General features: G+C 47.7%; 1 protein-coding gene across 1 annotated transcript in view; it reads right to left on the bottom strand.

The window, feature by feature from the left end:
- EFEMP2 (EGF containing fibulin extracellular matrix protein 2) overlaps positions 1–24068 on the bottom strand; it is a 116124-nt gene that overhangs the window by 45165 nt on the left and 46891 nt on the right. Inside the window, exons 5-6 of the mRNA XM_069208027.1 lie at positions 17250–17372; positions 12445–12561 (exon numbers count right to left, since the gene is read on the bottom strand). Coding sequence (XP_069064128.1) covers positions 12445–12561; positions 17250–17372 — 240 coding nt within the window. The remainder of the gene's footprint in view (positions 1–12444; positions 12562–17249; positions 17373–24068) is intronic.

The raw sequence follows: 24068 nt of genomic DNA, 5'->3' as shown, positions 1-24068 counted from the left end.
CCCGAACAGCGAGTCCAGGAAATTCAGGTTATCATACCGATGATTTGGGCTCTATCCTGGATTTCGGTGAGACAGACTCTAAGGATGTTGGGACTCATGGCTTCCTGCATTCTGTTAGTCAAGCATGCCAGATGGCATATGAGGGCTCTGCAGTGGGACTTGAACTTCCAGAGGGCGCGGGATCAGGGGAATCTTACCGACGCAGTTCAGATCTGGGAAAGAACTGCAAAAGACCTGCAGTGATGGTTAGTGAACTGCGATTGGGTCAAAGGAAGACTCCTCTCCCTTCCCCAGCCAGATTTCACAGTAGTGACAGATGTGTCACTTCTGGGATGGGGTGGCCATCTGGGAGAGGTGGAGATCAGAGGTCTCTGGTCTCCGGGGGAATCCGGACTCCATATCAACTTACTGGACTCTGGGCGATCCGACTGGTATTGAAAGCATTTCTTCCTGCTGGAAAAGGGAAGATAGTGCAAGAGTTCACACACAACATCACCGCAATGTGGTACTGAAACAAGCAGGGCAGTGTGGTGTCGTGGGCCCCTTGTCAAGAGGCTCTGCATCTCTGGATATGGCTGGAACAGCAGGGCATAACCCTGGTGGTTCAACACCTGGCAGGTTCTCTGAACGCCAAAGCAGACAAACTCAGCCGTTGGTGCCTAGTGGATCACGTATGGTATCGCCACCCAGAGCTGGTGCAAGGACTCTTTCAGCAGAGGGGAGAGCCTTGGTTAGATTTGTTCACCTCAGCAGAGAAAGCACAATGTCAGCAGTATCGCGCATTTGAGTTTCCAAGGCGGCAGTCGCTCAGCGATGCTTTTCGCCGCAAGTGAAATTCAGGCCTCCTATACGCTTTTCCGCCCATACCATTTCTCCCCAGAGTTCTCAAGAACATCAAGAATGACCAGGCCCAAGTAATCTTTGTGGCTCCAGATTGGGCATGGAGAGTCTGGCACCTCGAGCTTCTGAACTTGAGCATCGATCCTCCGATCAGGCTGCCCCTTAGGGAGGATCTTCTGTCGCAGCAGCAGGGGAGGGTTCTCCACCCGAACCTGTCAACTTTGCTCCTTCATGCATGGAGATTTAGCAGCGGCAGTTGATGGCTTTTGACCTTCCTCCTGAAGTCTGTAAAGTTATTTTGGCAGCCAGGCGTCCCTGCACTAAAAAGGTATATGCCTGCCATTGGAAACGCTTTGTATATTATTGAACAGAAAGGTCTACTGATCCTCTTTCTGCTTCCCTTTCTAATATCCTTCTCTGTGTACTATCCCTTTCCCAGAAGGTTCTACCTTGGGTACTCTCAGGGGTTATCTTTCTGCCTTAACTGCATTCCTTCGGCTGCCTAATCAGCCTTCACTTTTCAAATCTCCCATAGATTCCTCAAAGGGCTTGTACATATGTTTCCCCTTATGGCCCAATGAGACTTCAATCTGGTCCTCACATGTTTTATGTGTGCTCCCTTCAAGCCCTTACACAACTGTCCCCTTCGGCTGCTCACCATCAAGACTGCATTCTTAGTGGCAATACCATCTGCCAGGAGGGTGAGTGAGATGCAGCCTCTTTCATCCAAGCCACTGTATCTTACCATGTTTTCAGACAAGGTGGTTCTCAGAACTCGTGCCTCTTTCCTCCCCACAGTGGTGACCCCTTTTCATCTGGGTCATAACATCACCCTGCCCACCTTTGTGGCTCCAACCCATCCATCTAAAGAAGAGGAGCAACTCAACCGGCTGGACCCAAAAAGAGCGATGTTGTTCTACATTGACAGCATAAAAGAGTTCCAGGTGGATGACCAACTCCTTGTGGGGTATGTGGGAGCAAATAAGGGTCAGGTAGTGCAGAAACTAACCATTTTGCACTGGTCATTCTCTGCATTAAGATCTGCTACACATTGGCCAGGAAGCAGCCTCCTGAGGGCTCATTCTGCCAGTGGTAAAGCTGCAACGACTGCGCTAGCTTGGGGTGTACCAGTCCCGGATATCTGTCAGGCAGCAACCTGGGCATCCTTGCACACGTTTGCAAATCATTACTGCCTGGACAATTGGGTCCGTAGCGATGGACACTTTGCCTGTGCAGTCCTACAGGACTTTTAAGTCTAAAGGAGATTTATCCACAGCCCACCGTCAGGAGGTTATGGCTTGGGTAGCTATTCAAAGGTAAGGCATCTGCAGATAGAAGTCTCTATCAGATGAACAAGTTATATACCTTCGGTAACGCATTATCTGGTAGAGACTCAATCTAGCTGCCGGTTCCTGACACCTACCCATGCCTCCCCGCTCTGCAGAAGCCTAGTAGGGTTAGGGTTTATCCCTTTTAGGGCTCTAGTTTTGCACAGACAAACTGTTTGTTCTATCCATGACTGCACTTCTGGCGTGGAAGTTCGAAGGTGAAAGAAGTGACGTACGTACGCCGGAGTGGTGCCTTTATAGACAACCGTAACTTCACAGACTGCTCCAACGACGCACGCGGATCCGAATGATGCCACCCGGCGGCGTGCGCAGGGTATTGCTCAGCAAAAAATTCCAGATTCGAAGCTGAGGCCAAGGAATTCAAAGGTAAGGAATCTGCAGCTAGACAGAGTCTCTCCCGGATAATGCGTTACCGAAGGTAAGTAACTTGTTCTTTAATCCTTATAAGGATAGCCACAAACAAATGTCAGTGACAGACCCTCACGAGGTCTGTCTCTGATGTTTGTGCTCCTCACATGAATCGGCCTCGTGTGACAACTGCGCCCAGTCTAATCCAAAGGCCATCTTGGACTGCCAAAACAAGCTCTGTAGTGCTGAGCATCACTGAAAGGCCCAGTCTCATTTGAAGTCGAGCATGCGGATGCATTCTAATTCCTGAAATCAGTCCCTTGAATGTTCTTCTTCAAGGTCAAAGTTATCAGGTAACTCAAAGAAGAAGTCAAAGCAGGGCTCCTCCTCATCCCACCACTCCTATCATAAGGAGTCGCCCAGCTCCCCGGCTAGCTCCAAGTCTCGGTTTTCAACCTCTGAACTGATCCCAACTGTGATCTTGATACAACTTGACTGACCAGGTTGAGTGGTAACACCGCAGCAGTTCCCGGCCTTCAAGGAGACTATGCAGTGAATTTTGAGTACCCTGCCAGATCCCTCTGAAGCATCTTTGGGCCTTAAGGACCCGGTTAGGCCTCCAGTTAGGTTACTGCCTGCAGATCCGTCCCTGATGCTGACTGTGCCTCTTGACTGCGTACTGCTGGGCACATGATCTTACACGCCAAGTCAGCAGGCACACAGCCAGGAGGCACAGACCTACCCTAGGGGACCAAGACTTTCTCCTGCAGAATCCAACACCAGAGAGCCTGCAAGTCAAAGCCTCCATCAGCAGATTCAAATCAAACACGTTTCTGACTACCAGGCAGGGCATGTTCTCCTCAACCAGTCTCATGTTTAAAAATCGCTCAAGGACATGCCATGGTTCCTTGTCTCTTCTGAGATTAAGAAAACTCAGCCCTGCAACACTTTAAGGAAAGCAAGACAACAGTGCACTCAGTCGGACTGGCACTGCCTATATGGCAGTTCCAACAACAATTTTGCCCCTTAAAGTCTTTGGAAGAAGGGTCCAGCGAAGTCCATACCAAACTGCCTCAGCAACATCAGACCTGCCAGAATATTCGAGGCAGAGGTCAGGAATCCGTCCACCAGCATCCAGGCTCACAGAAGCAACGATCTACCTAATGCACCCGTCACCAGTGTACTCCACAAAACCACTTAAAGTTGGCCTCAGCTGTGTACAGTTACCCGGTATGAGGTTGGACACCTTTTACCTCCACTGGTGGCAGAATATCACATCAGACAGATAGGTACTTCATACTGTCCAAAATGGATATGACCTCCCTTTCCCATCCACCCCTCCAAACATACCTCTTACACCATAACAACTACCGGAGGACCACTAGTCCATCCTATGACTCCAGTTTTAGTCTCTTTTGGACAAGGATGCCAGAGAGAGAGTTCCCATATCAGATGTCAGGACTCGTTGTTATTCCTGTTACTCTTGAGTACCATAGAAGCATGGAGGCCCCGGCCCTATCCTCAATCATCATGCTCTGAACTTCCTCCTCAAGAAAGACAAGTTCAGAATCCTCACCCAAGCTGGGTGTGCCCTAGATGCAAGAGACTGGATGGTGGCATTGGATCTGGAGGACAATTGTTTACACTTCTCCATACTGCAGTTCCACAAGCACTACCTGCAGTTTCAAGTAGGCCAGGAGCGGTTTCAGTTCTCAGTGCTCCTGCTTAGGTTTGCAAGTGCACTTCGGGTGTGCACGAAAGTGATTGTGGTGATTGCTTTCCATTTGGGGAAGTTGGGAATATTGGTCTCTCATACCTGGATGACTGGTTTTTGATAGTGGGCTTGCCTTGGATGATCCTAGATCATCTCTAGACGATGGTCATCCTGTTGACATCACTGGGATTTTCCATCAACGTGCTGAAGTCACACTTGACTCCTTTGCAGAGCCATCCTTGACACAGTGCTATTCCAAGACTTCCCTCCACCTCAGCGAGTCCAGGACATTCTGGCTATGATCACATTATTTCAACCCTTGGCCTGGGTCTGAGAGCAGCCATGAGTCATCTAGGCTCCTTGGCTGCAGCATCTTGCTTGTGGATCACGCCAGGTGGCACATGTAGGAAACTGGGGGTTTGTTGCAATAGTTCCCCCAATTTTTGCCTGGTATTTGATGCAACTTTGATTTAAGTGCACTGAGTTCCTGCTAACTGGGTCCCAAGTGCCAGTGTTCCTTCCCCTAACCTGCACATTTGGTCCTACATTTGGCAATACCCTTGGCACCCCTGTAAGTCCCTAGTAAATGGTACCCCTGGTACTTAGGGCATAGGTACCAAAGAGGTTCCCAAGGGCTCCAGCATGTATTGTGCCACCCTCAGGGACCCCTCACCTAGCACATGCAGACTGCCAGTGTGGGCTGCGTATCTCGGTGCAGCCAATATTGAAAACACGACATGGCACGCAGCCTGTTTGCCATGACCCCTAACACTGCATGGAATATATGCAAGTCTCCCCTACAGCAGGCCTTACAACCCCAAGGCAGGGTGCATTATGTTCCATGTGAGGAGATATGCCCCTCCTATATCTTTGTTGATTATCAGACAGGGTGAGTGAACAGGGAAGCCTTACAAAATACATGTGCTGGACACTGGTCTCTACGAGTACCTCAGCTACATGATGGCTTTACTGAAAATAGGGATGTTTGGTATCAACTATCTCATATTAACAAACCCTCACTGATGCTAGTAATGGATTTATTAATACATGCACCCAGAAGGCACCTTGGAGGCGCCCCTGAAAACCTAGCAACTACCAGTGTGCTGATTGACTAGTTTTAGCCAGCCTGCCAACATCAGACATGTTTCTACTCTGAGAGAGTTGTTTACACACCCCACCCAACAGGATGACCTGTGAATCTGCATTCCAAGACAGGAGGCTTCAAAGAAGCCCACTGCCCTTGGTATGCAGATCTGGCTTCACTCCAAGGAAAGATGCCGACCTCCCTGCCCCAGAGCCCATTTGGCACCAGGACAGGTGGAAAATGTAGCATTCGGAGAGGTGTGTTCATCCTTCAGATCAGTCCCACCCCTAAAGTTAGCTGCCTGATGTGGACACAACATTTAGAAATCAGCCATCTAGGTTTTGGCAGAATCAGGAACTCCGGGACAGGGTCATGCACACTTCCCACAGGAAGTGGTCATATAGAGGGTGGAGTGGCCCCAGGGATAAGTAGCCCATTGGCTACTATCCTACACTCCCCTAAACACTCCTACATTCAGTATTAAGGGGAGCCCTAGGCAACAGATAATGAGATTCCTGCTGACCTACAAAGAAGGAGGCAGTCAAGAGCCGTGAAAGAGAACCTGATTTGGCCCCAACTCTGCAGGACTGTCTGCTCTCCCCACTGATTTGTGCCAAAGTTGACTTGTCCTGCAAGCTTCTGTGTCTCCAAATCCTGGGAGGACTGCCTGCCATCAACAAAGACCCAGGAACTCCAGTGGAGCAGCAAAGCTGCTTCCCTGCATCTTGCAAGCAATACAAGAGAACTGCGAGGACTCCTGGCTGACAAAAACCTGAAGACGGATAGCACCACTGCACCTGTGCTCCCCCGCTGAAGTTGGCCAATGGTGCTAGTATGATGCCCAGCCTTTCAAGAGATAAAGTCCATTGTGGTTTTCCGCACTGCGACCCTACACCACTGCCTGCAGCCTCTTTGTGCGGGCCCCGCTCAACTGTGACTGCCTCTAGTGACAGCAAACCGATGGTCCACTGCAGCTTTGCACCCGGACACCCCAGACTGAAGAGAAGAGGACCGTAGGGAGTTGGGTTCTGGTTGCAGCATCCCCCCACTCCTCAATTTTTGCATGTTTTTAAGTGCAACTTTGGGTGAAGTGAACTGGGTACCTGCCAACTAGGTCCCCAGTGCTAGTGTTCCTTCCCCAAAACAAGACACCTGTGCCATATGTACAAACACATTTTCCCATAGACACAGATTGGGTAAAACCCTTTGATACATCTGGCCCCTGGTCACTTGATCCCTAAATGACCATGCTCTTCAACACCTCTATATGTCTCTAGTAAATAGTACCCCTGGTACCTAGGGCACGGGTACCCAAGAGGGCCCTTCAGTGCTGCAGCACAACTTGAGGGACCCAGCACCAACTTTATGCAGACTGACATTGTAGGCTATGCGACAAGGTGCTTCCAAAATTGAAAACATGACATAGCGCACTTTTGTGTGCATGTCCCCTAAAGCACTGCTTGTAATATTTGTAAGTCACCCCTACAGCAGGCCTTGAGCACTGGGCAGGGTGCATTATATTACAAGTGAGGGCATATATGCATGAGCAAATATACCCCTACTATGTCTTTGTCAATTCTTAGACATAATAGGTTTTCCGGGGAGCCATTTTGAATGTGCTGGACCCTAGTCACTATGAGTTCCCCAGCTACATGATGGCTTCTCTGAACCTAGGGATGTTAGGTATCAAACATCTCATATTAATAAACCCCCACTAATTCCAGTGATGGATTTATTAACATATTCACCCAGAGGGCACCTTAGAGGTGCCCTCTTAAAAAAAAAAACAACTGCTGATGAGCTCACTGACCGGTTCTGGCCAGCCTGCCATCACCACATGAGAATCTGACCTCCCAGGGTGAGAGCCTCCATTCTCGAGTGGTCAGAAACAAAAGACTGTCCGAGCTGGGGTGTGGAACACTCCTCCCCATCGATGGCCTGCATCCCAAGGCAGAAGCTTCAAAGAAGCTCAGCGCCTTTGGTATGCAGAACAGGCCTTCCTCAGAGGAAGATGCCAAGGCTCCTGTCCCAGGGCTCATCCGGCACCTGGACAGGGTGGAAAACTAGTTATGCAGGAGGTGTGTCACACTTCCAGACTGGGAATACCCCTAGGGTGATCAACCTGAAGTGGACAAGACTTAGGAAGTTCTGCCATCTTGGGTGTTGTGGACTTTTGGAACAGTGGACAGGGTGATGCCAACTACACACAGGAAGAGGTCATCTAGGGGATGTAGTGACCCCACTGGCTACTACCCTTCACTCTGCTTGAAGCCCCCTAAATTGAGTTTTTAGGGGCCCCCTGATACCAGATCCTCAGATGTTCGCTGGACCCAAAAGAAGGAGTGTACAAGACATCTGCTGAACCCGAGAACCGAGGAGCACGACTGACTTGGCACAAACCCTGCCAGCCTTACTGCTGCACTGACCCTCAAGGGGAAACTGACCTGCCCTGCCACCTCCAAGAAACTGAGAGTGCTGCCAGTGGTTTGCCAAGCTCCTTTGGAGTAGAGGAGCTGCTCCTCTGCATCCGCAGGCACAGATGAAAGACCTGAGAGGACCGGGACCGCCAGAAACCCAATGTGGGATATCACCATTGCACCTGAATCGCCCAGCCCGTGTTGAAGTGGGCCAATGATGTCAGGGTGGTCCCCAGGCCGTCCAGGAAAGAAACCCACCCTGTGCCTGCCCACTGTGGATTTCCTGATGGTGTCTGCAAACTGTTTCTGCAGACCCCCCTGCAACTGTGAGTGACTAGGAGACAAAGACCTTACATCCTAGGACACCTCCGCACCCGTCCGTCCCGGACCCAGGAAAAGAGAACTAAGAGTGTCCCCATGTCTCCACACTTGTTGGCTTGGTTTGACCTGGACACCCAGTCCATGCCTACAGAGTGTTTTTTGGGCCCCCCTGCAACAGCGAGGAACTCCAGTACCAGGCCTGATGCCAGAAGACACGCCTCCTGCAAAAGCGAGTAACTCCAGTACCAGACACGATGCCAGAAGACACCCCTGCACGCGCGCCCTACAGCCCGAGGGGGAATGGACTGACGGTGTCTCCATGTGGTTGAGGACCTCAAGGGTCGAGCCCCCCTGTGGGTTCTCCTGGACTATCCTTCCAGTCCATCCCTGCAGCAACTTTGTAACCAGCCCGATCCCCATAGACTTGAATGGGGCACACAACACCGTAACACATCTCTACACCCGGACGCACCAGAGCCCACAAGGTGACCTGTTGGTGTGGCTTTGGACCTTGCCCCAAAGTCACCTTAAGTCCAGGAGATTGTTCCTGTAAGGGGCTGCACTCTACCTGTCGAATTTGTTTTCCTTCTTAGGATTGCATTGCAACTTCCTGAAAAATGCACTGTCTACTTTTAAAAACTCTAACAATTCCTAACCTGAAACGTACTCACCTGACTTCGGTGAACTTGGTTTCAATAAAAGTATGTGTTATTTTTATAAGTTGTTGCCATATTTCCTTACTGAGTGTTTGACTCACTTACTGCATCAGTGTGTGCCTACCATTCTTAGCACTACCCTTTGATATGCCTAACTGCTTGACCACACTACCCAAAAAGAGAGCATTTGGGATGACATTTGTGTCTCTGTGGTTTGCTTCGATTCTTTACACAGTGTACCTCATTTTGGTCCACTATATAAACAGGCAGCTTCCTACAAGGACCACTGGTGTCTCTGCGTCCCCCAGGCTCGTGAGACAATAGCCTGCTTGTTGGTTCATTTGGACTGGTCCCCTAGTCCATGCCTGCAGTCTGTTTCTGTGGGCCCTCTCCACTGCCACCGATGACGAACACCCGACGGTACAAGAACCCTCTGCTCCTGGACGCTCCGGACCAAGGAGAAGAGGACCACTGGTGTCCATACATCCCCGAATATCACAAGAATCAAACCTACTTGGTTGCTCACCCTTGACTGGACGAACCAGTCCTAACCTGCAACCTCTTTCCAACCAGACCTATCCCCGTTGACTAAAACTGGGTATCTCACACTGTACTACACCTCTGCACCCAGCTGCCCCATTGCCGCCTGGTGTGTCCTGTTGGTATGGCCATGGACCTTTCTCAATATTCACCTTAAGTCCAGGAGATTAGCCCCATAAGTCGCTGTACTGTACCTGTTTGCCATATTTGTTTTTCCTCCAGGATAACAATGCAGCTTCCTATAACTGCAATGTGTTGACTTTTCTAAACTATGAAGATTTTTTTGCAAACGTGCATACTTGATGGTATTGATTCTGGTGCCAAAACATAAATAGATACTTGTTATTTTTGTAAATTGGTGTTGATCTCCTTATTGAGTTGTGTGCCACATTTACTGACACTGTGTGTATTTGAAGATGTCTAACACTCCTCTCTGATAAGCCCAAGGCTGCTCAACCACACAACCCTCTAAAAGAGACCCTTGGGATTACTAGAGCAAGCCCCTGTCCTCTGGTAAGGGAACCCCTGGACTCTTTGCATGGTATACCTTATTTTGGTATATCATATGAAGAGCCAGCTCCATAAAGCACATGAAAGCTCTTTAGGGGGATCTAAAGTCTCAGTGGGCTCAGCACCGGGGAAGGCATTTGAATTTCATCCAGGTGTCAGAGGAGACTACAAACGATCTGCAGTGGTGGCTGCTGGACTACAGTTGGACCAGTGGCAGACCCCTCCCCATTCGCCACCCAGCGCTACTGACCGTGACAGGTGCTTCATTGCTCGGTTGGGGGGGTCATCTGGGAGAGGTGGAGAGTAGAGGTCACTGGTGGAAACCTACCTCTATGTCAATTTGTTGGAGTTGTAGGTGATTTGCTTGGCACTAAAAGCCTTGCTTCAATCCATCAAGAGGGAACAGGTGCATTTTCTCAGCACCAACACCACCGTCATGTAATACTGCAACAAACAGGGCAGCATGGGGTTCTGTTTTTTTTGCCAGGAAGCCCCATGCCTCCAGAACAGACTGAATCATCAGGACATCTAATTAGGCAGCACCTGGCAAGATATTTTAACATCAGGGAGGCAAAACTCAGCCAGCATTGCCTAGTGGACCATGAATGGCTGCTGCAATCGGAAGTGACACACATCTTCTACAATGGAGAGTAACCTGGCTTGATCTTTTAACCTCCTCAGAGAACTTGCACTATTCTGGCTTTGGCACTTTGGAATTCGTAAGTCAGTGCTGGCTCAGAGTTGGGGGTCCACCTAGACTGGAACTCGGGTCTTCTGCATGCACTCAGTGCCTCTCCTGCTCAAGTTTCTGTAGAATATCAGGAACCACAGAGCCCAAATCATTCTAGTGGCTCCCAATTGAGTGGGGAGAATGTGGTAACTGAAACTTCTGGCCACAATCGTCCGTCCTCCAATCTGGCTGCCGCTTGAGGAGGACTTCTGTCACAACAGCAGGGCAGAGTCTGCATCAGAGCCTACACAACATACACCTCCATGCTTGGAGATTGAGTGGCTTCAGTGGACTCTCTTTGACCTTCCTTATAAGGTGGCTGATGTTATCTTGGCAGCCAGGCACCTATCTATCAAAACCATCTATGCTGGACGCTGGGAAAAGTTTGTTGGTTGGTGTACTTCTCTGCATATCTAACCTTTACAAGTCCACTTGTTTGGTGTGATTTTTTTTTCTCTCTCTAGCACAGCAAAGACTTGCTGTGACATGTGCTAAAGGTTAGTTTTTGGCCCTTTTGGTATTTGTGTGTTTATCTTCGCAGTCATCATTATTCAAATCAACAGTTGGGCTGTGTTTTTTTTAAGGGGCTAACTTACCATTTCCCCCAAACCCTTTGTGATCTGACAGTGGGACCTTACTTTGGTGTTTACATTCTTGATGTGTACCTCATGTGAGCCGATGGATAGCTGCTCTCTGCGTCTTCCTATTCTGAAAACAGTTTTCCTTATAGCAGTAATGTCAGCTCGTCGCATGAGTTAGTTTCAAGACCTCCCATTTGCAAGGTTACTACTTTGGTATTTATTCACAAGAGGAGGAATCTGCAGCTAGAAGTATCTATCAGAACAACAAGTTGCTTACCTTCGGTATTATTCTTTCTAGTGTATATTTGAGGTAACTGCAGATTCCTCCCTGATCCACCCACCGTCCTGTTCTTCTAAAAATGATTCCAAATTAGAGATCTGCCCATTGTTTATTCTGATTAGCACTGACTCCGCGTCTGACGTTGGGGGTAGAGTCAAGAAACAAAGTAACATCAGCGCACAGAGGTGGCAGTTATGTGTTGCTCCAGTGTCATTTCTGATGCTGGATGGAGTCAACGCATAGCTCACAAAGCCACCTACTGGTGCACCAGGGAATTGCTGAGAAAAATCTCTGGATTCAGTCTGGTGCCTTAGGGTGTACACAAGGTGAGGAATCTGTGGTTAGATGGAATAGCTACCAGAAAGAGCATTAAAGAAGGTACGTAATTTGTTCATCTCAACTTCACTAGATTTCTAGTGTTACTTTGTTCTGTATTAAGTTCCTAAGAGCCTTTCTTTCCATTGCGATCCCCAGTTTTTGATATTTTACCAATCTAATGCTTGTTTTTGGATTTCATCTTTGTTTTTTAATGTTGATAATTGTTTCTGCTGATTTTTCAGCTGATTTTTTTGTTGAACTGCGAGACACAGTGGTATTAACAACACTTTGTGCACGCAGGCTACGCTACTGACCAGTTGGGTAAACTCATGATTTTCCCATATATACCTTTCCGCCAGTATTTGATGCACTTACCTTCACTATGCTACATAGTTTACACCCTGCATGTATTGTTTCTGATGCTACTAAGTGGTATGGATTAATTAGCTACATAGTTTTTGGGAGATGCCTGACAATCTACACCACAGAAGTATAAGTTAAAATAGTAACAAACATGTTGAACATCATGTTCCCGTTTGTGACTTTTAAGGTGTGCAATACATGTGTTAAGCTCAGAGGTTCACTCAGTGACATTTATGAACAGAGAAAGAGCAGAGCCACTTTTAAAATACTTCATACTCATTACCACATGCTTACGGGGGCAAAATGCATTAAGGTCTTTACTTCAGCCTGTTAGAAAAGGCCAGTCTCACTGGCCACCTTATCCCAATTTTCACAGTGGTAACATCTGCTTACCGACACAGGATCGATTGTTACCAGCCAACTGGAAGCCAGGCTCACACTGGCAGGTGAAGGAACCAGGTGAATTGACGCAGCGGTGCTGGCAGTAACGGTAGCGGCACTCATCAATGTCTACCAGAAGAAAAAAAGGAAAAAGGAAGCAGAATTAGACCCTAACGAGGTGGAAGAAAACCGAAAACACTTTGGGCCCGATTGAGAATTTGGATGAACTGTTCAATGTCAATTGTTATACATTGGCACAAACCCCCATCTGGTTGCTGTCAATGTTTGATGGATGACTCTGTTAAAGAGGACAGCAGGCTGTTAGATGTTTCCCAAAGTTTTACAGTTTTCAAAACCAAACTCTCAAAGCAGGATTTTGTTTTTGAAAAACTAAAACCACTGCACCCCCATTCACCACCATGGCAGTTTTCTCCCTGGGGCGGGGGTTACAGTTTTATTTTCACTATCACTCACTTCCAGGTTTTACCTGGTTGTCCCCACCCTGTCCTAAAAACTACCCTGACCCTCACCCTAAAAGCTACCCGCCCTGTCCTAAAAACTACCCCAAACCCCCACCCTAAACCCTACCCTGTCCTAAAACCTACCCTGCCCTAAAAACTACAGACTCGCCCAACCACGCCCTAAACCCTAAAACCTACCCTGTCCTAAAAACTACCCCACCCTATCTTAAAAACTACCCCGACCCCCCACCCTAAACCCTAGAACCTACCCTGCCCTGTCCTAAAAGCTACCCTAAACCCTAAAAGCTACCAGCTCTGTCCAAAAACCTACCCTGCCCCATCCTAAAAAGTACCCCGAACCTCCGCTTAAAACGTTAAAACGTCCCCTGTCCTAAAAATTACCCACCCCTGTCCTAAAAACTACCCCCACACTGAAACCTAAAACCTACCCCACCCTGTCCTAAAAACTATCCGGAACCCCACCCTAAACTCTAAAAGCTACCCTGCCCTGTCATAAAACCTATCCCGCCCTGTCCTGAAAACTACCCTGACCCCGCCCTAAACACTAGAACCTACCCTGTCCTAAAAACTATCCCACCCTGTCCCAAAAACTACCCCGCCCCCACCCTAAAGCCTAAAAGCTAGCCTGCCCTGTCCTAAACCCTATCCCGCCCTGTCCTAAACCCAACACCGACTCCCGCTCTCACCCTGAACACTAAAACCTACCCCGCCCTGTCGTAAAAAACTAGCCCACCCCCAACCTTTGCCCTAAACTCTTAGGCCCATATTTATACTTTTTGACGCAAACCAGCGCCGGCGCTGGTTTGCGTTAAAGAATTTACAGACGGCTAACGCCATTCCTACGCACCATGCAGGCGCCTTATTTAAGGATTGACGTTAGCCGGTGCTGCGGGCTGGTCAGAGTAAAAAAAAAAACTACCCAGTCCTAACATCTACCCCACCCTGTCCTAAAGACCACCCCGACTCCCGCTCTCACCCTGAACACTAAAACCTACCCTGCCCTGTCTTAAAAAACTACCCCACCCCCAACCTTTGCCCTAAACTCTTAGGCCCATATTTATACTTTTTGACGCAAACCAGCGCCAGCGCTGGTTTGCGTTAAAGAATTTACAGATGGCTAACGCCATTCCTACGCACCATGCGGGCACCTTATTTAAGGATTGACGTTAGCCAGTGCTGCGGGCTGGTCAGAGTAAAAAAAAATGACTCAAAATGGGGGTTGTGCGCCAAAAAATGGTGCAAGTCAGGTTTGAGTAAAAAATCATGGCTCAAACCGGAGGACAGGAGTCATGCCCTCCTGGGGTGGGTGAGGGTGGCAGGGGGTGTCCCTGGGGACAGGGAAGGGCACCTCTGGACTGCTTTCATGGCATGAGACCCTGGAAGTGAGCCCACATGTCCCTTAACGCATGCCCTCACCCAGGCGTTAAAAAATGGCGTACATCAGGCTGTGCGCCATTTTTTAAGGCCCGCCCCTCCTGTGCGTAAAATGACGCAGGAGTATAAATAAGGAGCACAGGCCTTAAAGTCATTTTTTGGACGGTGACGCCTACCTTGCATGTCATTAACGCAAGGCGGTTTCCCGCATCCAAAAAATTACGCAAACTGAGGTTTCTTTACGTCTGCGTGGTCAGGTGTCATAGTTTAAATATGGGGCAAGGTTTGCGCCGAATGTGCGTCAAAATTTTTTTATGCACATTCGGCACAGACAGAGTATAAATATGCCCCTAAAAGCTACCCTGCCCTGTCTTAAAACCTACTCTGCCCTGTCCTAAAACTACGCTGACCACCCGCCCTAAACTGCCCTTTCCTAAAAACTACCCCACTCTAAAACCTAAAAGCTACCCTGCCCTGTCCTATAACCCACCCGACCTGTTCCAAAAACTACCCTGAACCCCCTGTTCTGAAACTACCCCGATCCTGTCCTAAAAACTACTCCAGCTCCCCCTCCCCACCACACCTCCTCCATATGCATGGTAAAGGCATGCGTATTAAACGCAAATGCGTGGTAAAGGAAGTGTGGTCAATGCATAGTGTTGCACTGACCGCGTTGTTAGTGAGGTTTCCCTCGGTTCATTAGTGCCATAATCTTTAATTGACCCTAGATACGTGAACATGCAGTGTGCAGACCTTCAAATGTTGGAAAAATACATCCTCGGACCAGGCGTCTCTTATACTCTCAGTTACCTGTCATTCCAGAAAGGGGCGCTCACCTCCTTCAGATCCCTGACACTAAAGACTAAGGCCCATATTTATAAATAGGAGATCTAGAAGATTTTTGAATATTTAGGCCCATATTTATACTTTTTTAGCACCGCATTTGCATCATTTTTTTACGCAAAAGTGGCGCAAACTTACAAAATATAGGCCCATTTATAATTTTTTATTGCCACATTTGCGTCATTTTTTGGTGCAAAATCGGCGCAGACTTACAGAATAAAATTGGATTTTGTAAGTTTGAGCCTCTAAAAAAGTATAAATATGGGCCATAATTGTATTTTGTAAGTTTGCGCCACTTTTGCGTCAAAAAAAGGACGCAAATGCAGTGCTAAAAAAGTATAAATATGGTCCTTAAAGTCCCTGAAAAATAGCTACTGTGAGAGTTATTGAGCAGAAAGGTTTATGAATGGTGTTCATTAGTGTCCAATTGTAATGTGCTGTTAAGCATGGATAGCACGATTGAGAAGATGCATGGATAGAACGATGACGTGATAAAGCTGAACAGTTATTAGATTGAGGACCCTATAACAAGTGCCCCAAACGGGTTGTGGTATTTAGCAGCGATACCACCGGGAGAGGTTTTACCGTATAAGGTAAGTTCCTTTTATTCCAAATGGGGCATTACAGGCTGAATTCAGTGCATACTCTACCGAATTCTGCATTACTCTGTACACAGGCATTTTTCCACCAGTAAATTTACAGAGGTTTGAGCTGGTAACTACTCCTCGATGGAAACTCTGACCCTGTGGAAAAAAAAAAGCCGTTTGCACAGAAATCAGCATTTAGCCCCAAACTCTGAGTCTGGACTTAGGACAAATATGTAATGTCAGCGAAAAACTCTTAGGAAAAAACTGTGTTTTGATTGCACCTTCTACCCCATTGTGTTCCGACAACAGCAGAGGTGAACAATATATTAAAAATACGAAAGGCGGCGTGACAGCAAGACTATGAAACACCGGTGTGAAGTAGCAACACAACTTTCTAAACTACATGAAACAACCAGGTTGTGTAGAAAATATGATGTTTTTAGCACTCGAAGAATAAACAAATTTGGCAGAAAAAGAATAATGTTGTGAAATACAAAACGTGCGGCCCAAAACAGAGCCCCGAGGTACCCCAAAACATGGACAACGGAGGCGGAGCAGAACATTGCTTGAAAAATGCATAGATGTTTCACGGTTGAGAATGAAGAGCGTTTGCTCTATTGTATGCAGTTGTGTTTGAACAAAAGAGGCACTGATTGGCATTGTCGACTATAGACCCAGGGGGTTGCAAAAGGTGGAGCTGTGAAGCTGAAGTTCATTGCTTAACCTGTAAATGTTCTGTTTTCAGAAGCCTGTTGGAAATGAAAACAAACATTTATTTAAATATTCCATATGGCCTTTATGGTTGGGGTGGATAAAGATATAGGAGGAAATAAATGTGTGGGGAGACCAAGGAGATACGCAGAGGGGGAAAGATCAAAGTGTTGGTTTATCAGGAAAAACTCCAAATTGAGAATGGTGTTAAAGCTCTTGAAGGGAATATTATGTGGTCTTGGACAAAACGAGACTGATGTTAAGAGACAAACATTGGATTTATTGAACAGACTCTACACTTTGAGAACGAGATTGATGGTAAGGAGATAGATAGTAGTTGATGGAGCTGGACATCAAGTTCTCACTCAGAAAAGGTGGTTTTGTAAAGTTTTTAAGGACATTTTATGCTTAAGGGCATAGAGTGTCATAACAGTCAGGGATCCAAAAGAATGCTAACTGAGAATCACTACAGAGGTTTGAGAACTTTGTAAAACTAGGACAATATTGGTTTGCATTGAATTTAAAAATCTACAAAAGACTTTTAATTTATATTTTGTTCACATTGCAAGACAGTGAGCGGAATAGGCCTATTGTGAGTGTCCTTAGATTGGTCATTTGGGAAACGAAAGACGGAGAGGAGTTGTGTTCTAATAAAAGAAGGATCAGAAGATGCTAAACCTGTCCATTTGTGCGAGTTTAACATTTAAGTGGGGTTTGGGAAGAGCATTTCCCGGAGAGGAATTGAGTTTGAGGGAGAGGGGAAGGGCATAACAAAGATATACTTTGCTTGCGGAAAGAAGTGTCCCTCGTGCACACTCACCCACACATTCAGTTCCAATCTTGCGGTATCCTTCGGGACATTTGCAGTGGAAGCCCCCCTGAGTATTGACACACTCTTGACTTGGTTGGCAGTCATGGATCTCGTACAGGCACTCGTTCACATCTGCAAAACAAAACAAGAGGAAACTGGCCTTATTGAAGAGTAGCTGATAAATAATTTAGAACACCCTTTACTCTTGCACCCCGCACACCAATAAATTCCTATAATATCGATATTGAAGAGGAGTGTTCTACTAATTTGATGGATGCTGGAACATGAAACTTTGTGATATCTGAGCTCCATGTATTCGTAGATGACGCAGCAGGGCTGGTTAGTATAATCCTAGTGCGGGGTCTTTGTGCCATGCCCATTGATGGAGGCCAGCTCTGTTCGGGGCAGACAGGCCAGAAAGCCCTTAAAATAACGTTCAATTATGAAACAATTATGGGGTGGATGGCAGCCATGAGCGGTGATGCAGTGCCTCGCAGCAGGATGAGTGCTGCCGCAGGGATAAGCATTGCCATATGTGTACTTCCTTTTAATGGTGCTGAATGGTAACACCAGCCATTATACTGGGGAAGAGATACATATTGTAGCTTGAGCAGCATGTTGAAGCTGACTTGCTCCACAACATATATTATTTATAGTGAAGCAAAATCTTTGTCATTGAATGTTAATGCTCAAAATACCCCTAATAATGTTTTTTTTAAATGGCGAATTAGACTTTTCCAGTGTTGCTAGTACCCTCATGCTAGTATCCTCATGGTGGCAAAAGAGAATCTTCTCTCTAACCTGCATACCCACAAATCTTCCAACAAGTTTGTCCTAAATCTCATTCCAAAGCACTAAATATAGCCTCATTTTGAGGCAAGTAGAGAAAACGGGAACTTTGTCTATGATTAGGAAAAAGACTCGAGACATATCTATGCCACCAATAAACCATGAGTCTCAAAACACATGACAAAGTAGTAAACAAACAGGAGACCAAAAAAATAAAAACGTAAGTGGGATGCGTGTGGCAATGTTCCTTCTCCTCTCCCTATGAGATAGCACAAAGGAGAGAGATGAGGCAAGAAACAAGGGTGAAGCGCCTTTATTCCATGCTTTTCATTCCAATTACTTGACAAAAGGAAAGAACATTTTGTGGTGAAATTCGATTACAAATGGAAGGAGCCAAATCAAAGACAGCTTTGAAAAGATGGCCACTGATGTCCATCAATGCCAGTGTCTTTCGGGCTACTTTTCAGAGTCCAGTAGAGACTGAGGCGTCACAGAGTCATGGTAGCTACCCGAGTTAGTGACAAGAAACCTTTGGTGGGAGGGACACTTTACAAATGGAAATAGAATAGAGAAGGTTTTCCAGGATGCTCTAAATGGGAGCCACGTTATAGAGGCATTGGATAGTATTAACAAAGGCAAGGAACTATGAAAGGAGCACCCTGGTGAGAAAAGAATTGGCATCCTCACTAAAACAACAAACAAAGGATATTACCCATGCCCTCATCAGCATCAGACTGGACTATGGCAACACCCTCTACGCAGGGACCACTGCCAAGCTTCAAAGAAAACTCCAGCGAATTCAAAACGCAGCCGCACGTCTCATCCTCAACCTCCCTCGCCACAAACACATATCCACCCACCTCAGATCCCTACACTGGCTTCCCATCAGCAAAAGGATCATCTTCTAAGTCCTCGTCCATGCTCACAAAGCCCTCCATGACACTGGACCGGCCTACCTCAACGAACGAGTAAACTTCCACACACCAACTCGACAGCTCTGCTCCGCCGACCTCGCCCTTGCCACAGTCCCCAGCATCCAACGCACCCCCTCCGGCGGCAGATCCTTCTTCCACCTTTCCGCCAAGACCTGGAACTCCCTCCCCACCAACCTACGCAAGACCCAGGACCTCCTAACTTTCAGAAAGCACCTCAAGACATGGCTTTTTGAGCAGTAACTCCCCCCCCACCCCACAGCGCCTTGAGACCCTAACGGGTGAGTAGTGCGCTTAAGACATTTTTTTGATTTGATTTGATTTGATGTAAAGTAGGAGCTTTAAAACTGACTGGCCCTGCACAGCTATTGATGAACAATAAGTATCCCAAACAAGATATTAGAGAAATCCTAGAAACATTGACATCTAGGGGGTGATTCCGACCCTGGCGGTAAAAACCGCCAGGGCCGGGGTCCGCGGGAGCACCGCCAACAGGCTGGCGGTGCTCCTTTGGGCATTCTGCAACGGAAAGTCAGCGGTGTACCGCCGACTTTCCGCTGCCCAGGGGAATCCTCCATGGCGGCGCAGCTTGCTGCGCCGCCATGGGGATTCTGACCCCCTCACCGCCATCCTGTTCCTGGCGGTTTCGACCGCCAGGAACAGGATGGCGGTGAGGGGTGTCATGGGGCCCCTGGGGGCCCCTGCAGTGCCCATGCCAATGGCATGGGCACTGCAGGGGCCCCCGTAAGAGGCCCCCACTTTGAATTTCAGTGTCTGCTTAGCAGACACTAAAATTCGCGACGGGTGCTACTGCACCCGTCGCACACCTTCCACTCCGCCGGCTCCATTCGGAGCCGGCTTCCTCGTGGAGGGGTGTTTCCCACTGGGCTGGCGGGCAGCCTTTAGGCGGTCGCCCGCCAGCCCAGTGGGAAACCCAGAATGACCGCCGCGGTCTTTTGACCGCGGTACGGTCTTCTGGCAGTTCCCGCTTGGCGGGCGGCGACCGCCGCCCACCAAGCTTGGAATGACCCCCTAGTGTCTTAATCACCATTGCAATTAGTGTCATACGTAAGGATAGACACTCCATCCTTCTTTCGAGGCTCCCTGTAGGGAAACTGTTGCCCTATAATCCAAGATTGATATACCTTTTGTGTAAGCCCCAGGCAGTATGGCTTCAGAAGATTGATCTCCTGCCTAAATGTCCTTCTAACAACTTACTGCAATTGCTATTTCATCCTCTTCCATAACCAAGGACTCCTTTTTCTTGTCTGGCCATTTAAGCCTGGGGTATGGTGAGTGGGACCTCTAGTCACCTTCCTGTTTCCCATCGCTCAACTAACATACGAGGCTTGATGTTTTCCATATGGTTTCTGGACTACTTTTTATTTTTATTTTGTAGGCAGCGCGATCTCGCTGAGCAGTAATCAAATGTTTTGCAAGACAACGACCATAATACATGGATAATTGCACTTTTGCCGGTTACATGGATAATTGCACTTTTCACTTCGAGCGAACTGTTTCTTTTTGTGTGTCTGCTTTGCGCTCATGGCGCCCATCGGCTCGCTTTTGTGAAACTGTTTTACTTTTCAGTTTGTGTGGCAAGAAAAGTCTGGTTAGGAGTTTAAAATGCTAATAGTTCTAACTCGAGCAAAGGCAAGACCCACTGCATTGCAAATGCTTTTTTTTTTATGGTGTTCCAAGCTTCCGATCTATGACAGGAAGTGCATGGCACTCAGTTACAAAGCTGCATTTAAATTCCCAGATTCCAGTCCCTGTCTGTGAGATTGATCTTGAGGTTTTTTTCCCTCACTCCTGGATTTCAGACCTTGGCCAAACTTAATACTCAAAGTTCTCTGCACTTAACTAACTGTTACTGACAAGAGTTACTATCAGGCTGTTTCTATAGGTCCTGGTGCACTCGGTGGTTACTCAGCATTATCCTCTGGAGGTAAGGAGGTACTGTCAGGTACTATAGCTTTCCATTTAGATAACAGAGTTACTCACTCTATACACTTGAGTCTCTATAGTTAGCAAACTGAGTTTCAAGACAGTCAAATAGGTGATTGAAGGTTTCAATACAGATCCTATATGATATTAGGAATTACATGTAGGAAGAGCAGCAGTTATAAAGAGGAAGCACTCAGAAACAAACTGGTTTGAACTGTTTATTAGGCCAAGATATAATCTCCAATACAAATATAGTGCTTACACAATAAGACCCTGCACGCAAATTACTAGGGACTCTATGGCAGACTTACTACGGTTCTATGTACTAATGGTAGTCATTGGGGCCATGTACAAGACAGAATAGGCTAGTACATCACATCAGAGTGGGCTTTAGACCAAGAAGCTTGGAGTCCAGTACAATCGTCCACAAATCCATATATCAGAACAGAAAATCTGAATTAACAAAGTTGTTAAAACAAATGCTCCTAATTGCTCCTTTGGCCAGAAAAAGAGATTAACTTATTTGTTCTGTTCAAAAGAAACAATGACCTGAAGGGCAATCTTTATGGTATTTGACCCCCAAGTTGCTGAACAATTGACTCTGTTTTCTGAGTAAGATGAAAACCTATTTAAGATTTCGTAATGGGATGAAAACGTTTTTGTTTCGCAAAGCTATTCCTCTGGTGACATGCTGTTAACAACGACCTGTTGCCTCTCTCTCCTTTCAGCGCCCCACAGCCTTTTTAGATGGCAGTCTAAGTCCTTTATGTAAAAAACACAAAGAACCCACTATGCAGAAGAAGAGGGTTCCAGAAGAATGGTTAACAACTTCTTCATGACGAATTATTGGTGCTAACTCATGTCTCGCTGTTTGCATCCGATAAGGCTCAGTACAGGCAGAGGCAGCTGAGCTTCAGTTCAACACAGGAGAATGTCTTGTGATGGAATCTGTTCAGCACCCAAAGTAAGCCCCTTGGAAGTACCTAATCTTTAGAATATGAATCTAGAAACAGGCCACCAGGTGCCATAAGTTTGAATTGGTTGGGGTACCCAATGGGCCTAATGCAGCCATTAACATCCTAGACTCTGCAGCTTCACAGGTGCTGCAGCGGACAACCGGGGTGACAGTGCCCCCTGTTCCGAGATTCCCTTGAGCCCGGGTCACCCACCCCCTCAGCAGTGGCAGCCCTTTGGAGCAAATCCTGCGACTACTTGGGCCGGAAGCCCACAACCAGAGGCGGACCATGAATACCTACCACCTGTAATCACCTCCACGTTCAACCCATTAGCGCTCAGGTCAGAGAGTGGGAGGAGGTCGAGGCCGGCGACTCCATCAACAGCTATGCACTGAGGCCCCTGGAAGCCACACACTTGGGTGCCCAAGTCGCGCCACTCCCGACGAGGCGACATAACTTAGGATTACCACACTGAGGGGCCAGGGGATATATCAGGGGAACTCTTTTCCTGGTCCCCCAATTCTTCCCCCCCTGCTTTCTACACTCAAGACCCTAGCTGTGCTAAGTAACAGCTCCTGCGGGGAGATTGGGAACTGTGAACTGATGCAGCGGAGGGGGGCCAGACTAAGAACAGAAGGGGACAGAACCAATGGGCCATTGAAACCACAACTGAGTGCCCATCTCCTTCACATAAAATGCCAGCGTTTCCACTCCTGCTGGGCTGTTGAGGCATCAGCCTGTACCCTGCCCTTGGTGGGGGGGTGACCATGGGGGACCCAGTGACTATCACATCACAAAGGCTATACCACCCAGGTGCGGGCATGTGTTCACTGCCCCCGGGACTCCTTTCTAACGGACAATAGCATGAGGGCTAACATTACCTGATCTCCAGATAGCAGGATACAAGCGATGGTCACAGCACTGCTTCTTGACATACCCTGCCCGAGTGCAAACCACCAGATTTTCTACTGTTCCTTCCTTGACCCCTGCCTCATGATCAGGCTTCAATCGACAACACCTGCACAAGCACGGCAACAGCAGAGCCCCCCAGCCCACCATCCCAGACACTCCAATGTCTGGAGATGCGCCACACCCCTCGACACTGATAAGCTCAGCAAAGTGCTTTCCGCCATTGAAAGCTCCAGAATATTCATGGAGACCAAGCTTGGCTCCTTGGTGACAGAACTGAGTTTTTGCGATATGATCAACGCAAGCTTGCTGGCAGTCACTGATGGTGAAATAATGTTGACTTCTCTGTAACCACTAGGCACGGATAATCAACATGCAACTCTATAACTTCAAAACCGAGTGCGCCTACTTGACTGGAGAGCGGAATATGCTGAAAGATGATCCTGTAGGAGCAACTTTCCAATCTTGGACCTGCCAGAGGGGGTTGAGATGTGTGATGCGCTGACATTTCTGGAAATCTGGTTTAATTCCTTCATCTCCGCATCAGCACTTGCCCCTTTTGTCTCCCTGAAGAGGGTCTGCCAGCTGCTGGCCTGCCTTCCTCTTCCAGGATCACCCCCACACCGGCCAAGTTCTTATACTTCACAGACCATGACACCATCCTACAGGCAGCCTGAGTGGCAGGTTCCCTGAAACTCGTGGATAAGATCATTATGATATTCACTGATTACACACAAGCCATCCAGCGGCGGTGCTCCTCCTTCCTGGAAGTCAAACAACAGCTGAGACAAATGGGTGTTCAATATTCCATGCTATTTGAGGCCCAACTCAAAATCATTGCTGGAGAGGAATCTCTCTTTTTGCGGACCCCAGCAATGCTTAGAAATGGGCAGACACACATTATCACACCTCTACAAAAGAGGCAGAACAATCCCTGCCCCCCCCCATCCGAACTTAGCAAAAGTAACAGAGCAGACTACATTGAGGGACTTCCCCAAGACCCCCTCCACCGAAGTCCCCAGCCTTGGAACAGATCACTGAGCATCGCGGACGTGCTCTTCAGGCAGTGGCAACCTTGGGGACAGGAGCTGAACTCACAAATGATGAGGGAGATCCGCACATATTTATGTCCGATGAGGAATTGTGTCCCTCTGATGACTTCCACCGGGACTCACAGACCTCCAATAGCGGACATTATTATATAATCCTACCCCTTCCTAATTGGATTGGTGGCTAAGGCCACTCCCCCTCATCACTGTTCCAAGTTCACAGGAGTTGTCACATATATCGCAATT

The sequence above is a fragment of the Pleurodeles waltl genome, chromosome 9 (assembly GCF_031143425.1).
Source record: "Pleurodeles waltl isolate 20211129_DDA chromosome 9, aPleWal1.hap1.20221129, whole genome shotgun sequence".
Lineage (NCBI taxonomy): Eukaryota > Metazoa > Chordata > Amphibia > Caudata > Salamandridae > Pleurodeles > Pleurodeles waltl.
This window is presented reverse-complemented; position numbering and strand designations above follow the sequence as displayed.